At 56.1% G+C, this 4,583-nt stretch overlaps 1 protein-coding gene across 1 annotated transcript; it reads right to left on the reverse strand.

Moving 5' to 3' along the window:
• On the reverse strand, positions 1-3,790 carry Lrrc14b (leucine rich repeat containing 14B). The gene is made up of 2 exons (XM_077109416.1): positions 2,860-3,790; positions 1-1,445 (listed from the first exon to the last, which is right to left on the reverse strand). The coding sequence occupies exons 1-2, from the start codon at positions 3,744-3,746 to the stop codon at positions 800-802; spliced, it is 1,533 nt and encodes a 510-aa protein (XP_076965531.1). The 5' UTR covers positions 3,747-3,790; the 3' UTR covers positions 1-799.
• Between the last annotated feature and the right edge of the window lie 793 nt (positions 3,791-4,583).

Genomic DNA, 4,583 nt, shown 5'->3' on the forward strand with positions numbered 1-4,583 from the left:
TTGGTAACCACACTTATTTTATTAGCACTTATCATTCTAATTCTCAACCTTTGGTACAGAGCCAAGCTTAGTGGAAACCAACTTCACCTCTGGTGACAATCAGCCCCTTAGGGGCAAGGAGCCCAGGGCCATGGGCGTGGAGCCTGGCTGATCAGAGAAAGTTAGGGCTGGAGAAACCACAGGACATCCATAAATGCCACACCCTGTGTCCTGACCTACTGCTGAGGCCAGCACTCACTCAGATACAAAGCAAAGCAAGGACGGAGTTATTGGTATCAGCAGGAAGCCGCTGCGTGCTCCTGGCCCTGTTTTGAGCAAACAAGCCTAGCTTGTCAACATGCTAGTCCCACAGACACGTCTAGCATGCCGTGTGAGCCTCCTGCCGGGCATGCAGATTTGGTTTATCTTTGCTTTTCAGTCTCTTCCTCAGCTGTTTTATGGGCTGCTTCTTTCTTTACACATGTTCTGTGACAAGTCCTCATTTCCGTCTTCTTGCTGCCTCAGAGTCCAGTCGACCCTGCTCCTATGGCAGCCTGCCCTGGCACCCATTGCACCTCCACTCACTATCACATGTGCCTGCTATAGGGTCTGCTGCCTGACCCAGGAGCACCCATGACACATCTTGAAGGCAGGGCTTCCTCTCCTACGGCACCTAGCAGGCTTGTTTACCATTTTCACTAAGAACTGCTTTTGGTGGTGATGCTGGTGATGAATGTGCAGCCCAAGCCTCTGGCAGTAGGACTGGCCCTGGGCACCCTGCAGGCTGAAATGCAAGACTGCCCTTGCCCTGGTGGAGCGCCTACTCCACTTGTTTCAGTGCTCGGGAAAAGTTTTCTAAAGCAGTTTTGAAAGCTTGCAGCAAGAAGGTGCCGAGCTCATTGCTTGTTTCCTGGATGTCTGGGTCGAAACTTCCGAAGACAGGCGTGGAGGCCTCGATGTCCTCACGGTTGGCCCGCAGCAGCACCGCGTGCAGCTCCTCAGCAATCGCATTGTACTTCTGCTGGTCGAATTTGGACACTGCCAGCTCGTCCTGGGGGTAGGCAGTGCCTTCGGGGTAGCAGTCCTTGGGCACTGGGAACTCAATACGCCGCAGCTCAGGCAGCTCGCAGAGCGCAGTGAAGAGGCGCTGGAGGGCGCGAGCAGATAATGGGTTCCCTAGGAACCGGAACTCCTGTAGCTGGCGGCAGGGGCTCAGGCCCAGGATCAACATGCCCACGTGGCTGTCTGAGATGCTGCATTCCTCCAGGGTCAGTGCCCTCAGTGTCTGGGAGGCCCGGCGGAGCAGTCTGAAGAAGGTTGAGGGGTACAGGTGCACCAGGTTGTGTCCACTGAGGTCCAGCACTTCCAGGTGGGCAGTGTGTGCACAGTCTGCCAAGAAAGCCATGTCGGCGTGGTTCAGGGCACAGTTAGCCAGGTCCAGTGCTCGCAGTGGGGTTCTGAGGGGGCTGAGGGACGGCAGAAAGCAGCACAGGTAACAGCAGTGTTTCAGGTGAGCTGGGGTTTAAGTGTAGGTGACAATCCACTTGTTTCTCTATCACAAATTGCCTCCCATGGATAAATCCAGCTGCTGCCTGATTTCATACAGTCTGCCATTTGAGAATAACTGGTGATTTTAATTAAATACTTGAAAAAATTCAGAGAGTTTGTGATAAGGGAAATTACGTGAAGTTCAAGTGTCTGTGTCCACAGCGATTTAGGTTTACTGGAACACTGCCACGCTCCCTCACTCACCTAGCCTATGGCTGCCATTGGCTTTGTGACAAAGAATAGGCTTTAGGATTGGGGTGTGGTTCAGTGGTAAGTGCCAACCCAGCATGCAGGAGGCCCTGGGTTCATCCCCAGCGCACACAGTTACGCAGGGGGCCTTCTTCCCCACCTATACCCAGACATTGCAGCAACCCCTTTCATGTTGTGAGGGAAGTCCTGTCGGGAATGGCAGCTCAGAGAGCTGGCAGCAGGGGCAGCAAAAAGAGCAAAAATAAGCAAGCAGGAAAGCACCCTTTAGCTGAGGAACCAGATCCACATGGTGTTAGAACTGGGAAGGGAAGTCAGAGGCCCTGACGGTCTCTGCATTCCTAAACCACCAGTTTCGATTTAGTTGGAGTAGGCGGCAGCAATGAGCAGCTGCAGGGGTGTCTCTGGAACAGCGTCCATACCTGGGACTTGTGAGAACACACATTCTCAGCCCACTCACCCTTTTGGGACCCTGACCTGTCAGTACCCGATTCCTGCTCTTTGTTCCCTCCTATCCTCCTGCCACAGCTACCTCTCACTGCCCACCCACACCTGGTGGATCTGCTGCCAAGAGCCTGCCCCTGGGACAGCACATGAAGCCACCCCAACTGTGTCTCTCCCTGGCTGCTTTCCTGCACCCCTGTCTATAGCAGAGCTGCCCAGAAGGAGGCACCCTGACCCCTCTACCTGAGGGCTGCACATGCAGTCCTCCTGTGAGCCATCCAGGAGGAGCATTGCCCCCACAGACCTTCAGATGAGACTGCAGCACCAATGGCTGACAGCCCAGCTCAGCCTCACTCCCACTCCTGATCTGGTATGACATCGGTGGGTTCGGGCAATCTGTCCCACAACAGGTGAGTTGTTAGGTGGGGTGTACTTATGCTTTGTTTACTTGCTACTTAGTATGTTCTCTCTTGCTAACTGGAAGCAGTGTCCCAGGTCCCCCCAGAGCACTGTTCTTTTCTGGTGGCTCTAACTCATAGTTACCTCAACCCTGTCCCTCTCCTACAGCTCTGGCCAAAGCAACCCCAAAGAGATGAACCAGTAGCCTTATAAGTGAGCAGGTCCCATCCCTGTTCCTCAGCTCCTCTCCAGCCTTCCTTGCCTGGCCTCTCCTCTACTCACCTGAGCAGCGTCTGGATCTTCCCGGTCAGCGTGGAGAAGGCCACACTTAGCTCCGTGAGCCGGGTCATCTGGCTGAGCTCCCAGGCGATGGAGGAAAGGAGAGAGTCCTCACCCTCGGGAAGCGGCGTGGAGGTGGGGGGTATGTCGAAGGCCCTGGTGGGCAGGGTGAGTGAGACCAGCTGAGGGAAGCCCACCTGGGCCAGCAGCTGCTGCACGTGCCCAGCATTCAGCCGCACATTGTGAACCACCTCCAGCTTGCGCAGTGCACCTGGCTTGGCCAGGCCCAGCACATGCAGGAGCTGCCCAGGGCTTAGGCTGTCCGCCCGGAAGGACAGGCATCGCACCTGCAGAGGGGCTGGGCCTGATGGCTGCAGGGCCTGCACCACCACCTCAAAGTTACCTTCAGTGACAAAAAGGTCAGCAAAGACCTCAGTGGAGCGCCTGCCCATGCAGGGCTCTGCCTGAAGCTCACAGCAGGTCCTGGCCAGCAGCTCGGTGCGTCCCCACCTTCCCAGTGCCCTCCTGCAGGGGCACCGCTGCACCTGCACATCTCGAATGCCAGTGAGGTCTGCCACCCGCAGCCAGCGGCTCCCACCCTGCAGCACGTGGTCAGCAAGGCCCCGCACGCAGGCCTCCAGGCAGGTCCTGCAGGCTCGGTCACGCAGGTCCTCTGGGTGGTCAGTGCTCGGACCCAACAACGCAGCCAGCCGGAACTCCTCCAGTGGCCAGCATCCCAGCACAGCACGGGTCACTTCTGCCTGCTCCAGCAGGTAGCTGGCCTTGAACAGAAGTGGGTAGAGGTTATGGGCCACACTGTCCAGGCTCCCCTGGGCCAGCAGGGGGTGGGACACCAGGGCTTCAGCAGAAATGAAACGGAGCGACCTCATGGCGCCCTCAGACCAAGGCAGGACAGTATTCTTCTCTGGTTCTGATCGAGGTATGTGCCCTTCATGCCTATTTTTAGCTGCTGCTGCTGCTGCTGGGAGTGCTTGGCTTTGGGCAGAAAGTGGCGAGCTTGCCCTTCAGTCATCTGACTGCTATTTTGGTCCTGGGGAGCCTGTTTGGTGTGACCATTAGAGGCGGCTGTCCACCTTGTGGCACCCAGCTTGTGAAATCAGAGCTGCTTGGCTCCAGGTGCCCTCTGCGGGAAGCCTAGGACATACAAAAAGGCAAAACACCTTCACTTCTGGGGATACCAGGATACCAGCAATGGCCCCCTTTTCCCTCCTGGGAGAAGTCTCTGTTACCCCTTTTTAGATAAACCCTGCTGTATATGCTCGCCTTGGCATGCTTCTCTAATGTCATACTTCAACATGTGAAGAGCAGAACTCGTCACCGGTAAACGGCAGCATCATGACCACTTGGGAAGAGGAGCACTTTAGAAATGGCCTCAGCTGCCTACCTGGCCATACCCCCACCCAACAACCTCTGCATCCTTTAGTGCTGGCTGCATGCAGAGTCACAGAGGAAGATGGAGTGAACCCAAGGTACATGAAAGCTGCTCTGTCCCCTCCCCAGTGCCTGGCCTCAGCCCACACCTCAAGGGGAGGTGTTTCTTGAAAATGCACAAACTCATAAATGAAGACTATGGCATCTGCTAGTGCAGTCCTCGAGGCCGGCACCATCGGGGGACAGCATGATGGGGTCAGAAGCACTGCTTTCCTTGTGAACAGGCTCTCCTAACCTGCCTTCTCTGCACCCAGAGCCAGACCCAGTGTGGACGG

This window comes from Callospermophilus lateralis, chromosome 5 (genome assembly GCF_048772815.1).
Source record: "Callospermophilus lateralis isolate mCalLat2 chromosome 5, mCalLat2.hap1, whole genome shotgun sequence".
NCBI lineage: Eukaryota > Metazoa > Chordata > Mammalia > Rodentia > Sciuridae > Callospermophilus > Callospermophilus lateralis.

Excerpts from the sequence above, each read along its gene's own strand:
- Lrrc14b (XM_077109416.1), bottom strand. The coding sequence starts at position 3,746 with ATGAGGTCGCTCCGTTTCATTTCTGCTGAAGCCCTGGTGTCCCACCCC. Across the intron at positions 1,446-2,859 it reads AAGATCCAGACGCTGCTCAG|CCCCCTCAGAACCCCACTGC; the intron begins GTGAGTAGAGGA and ends GCCGTCCCTCAG.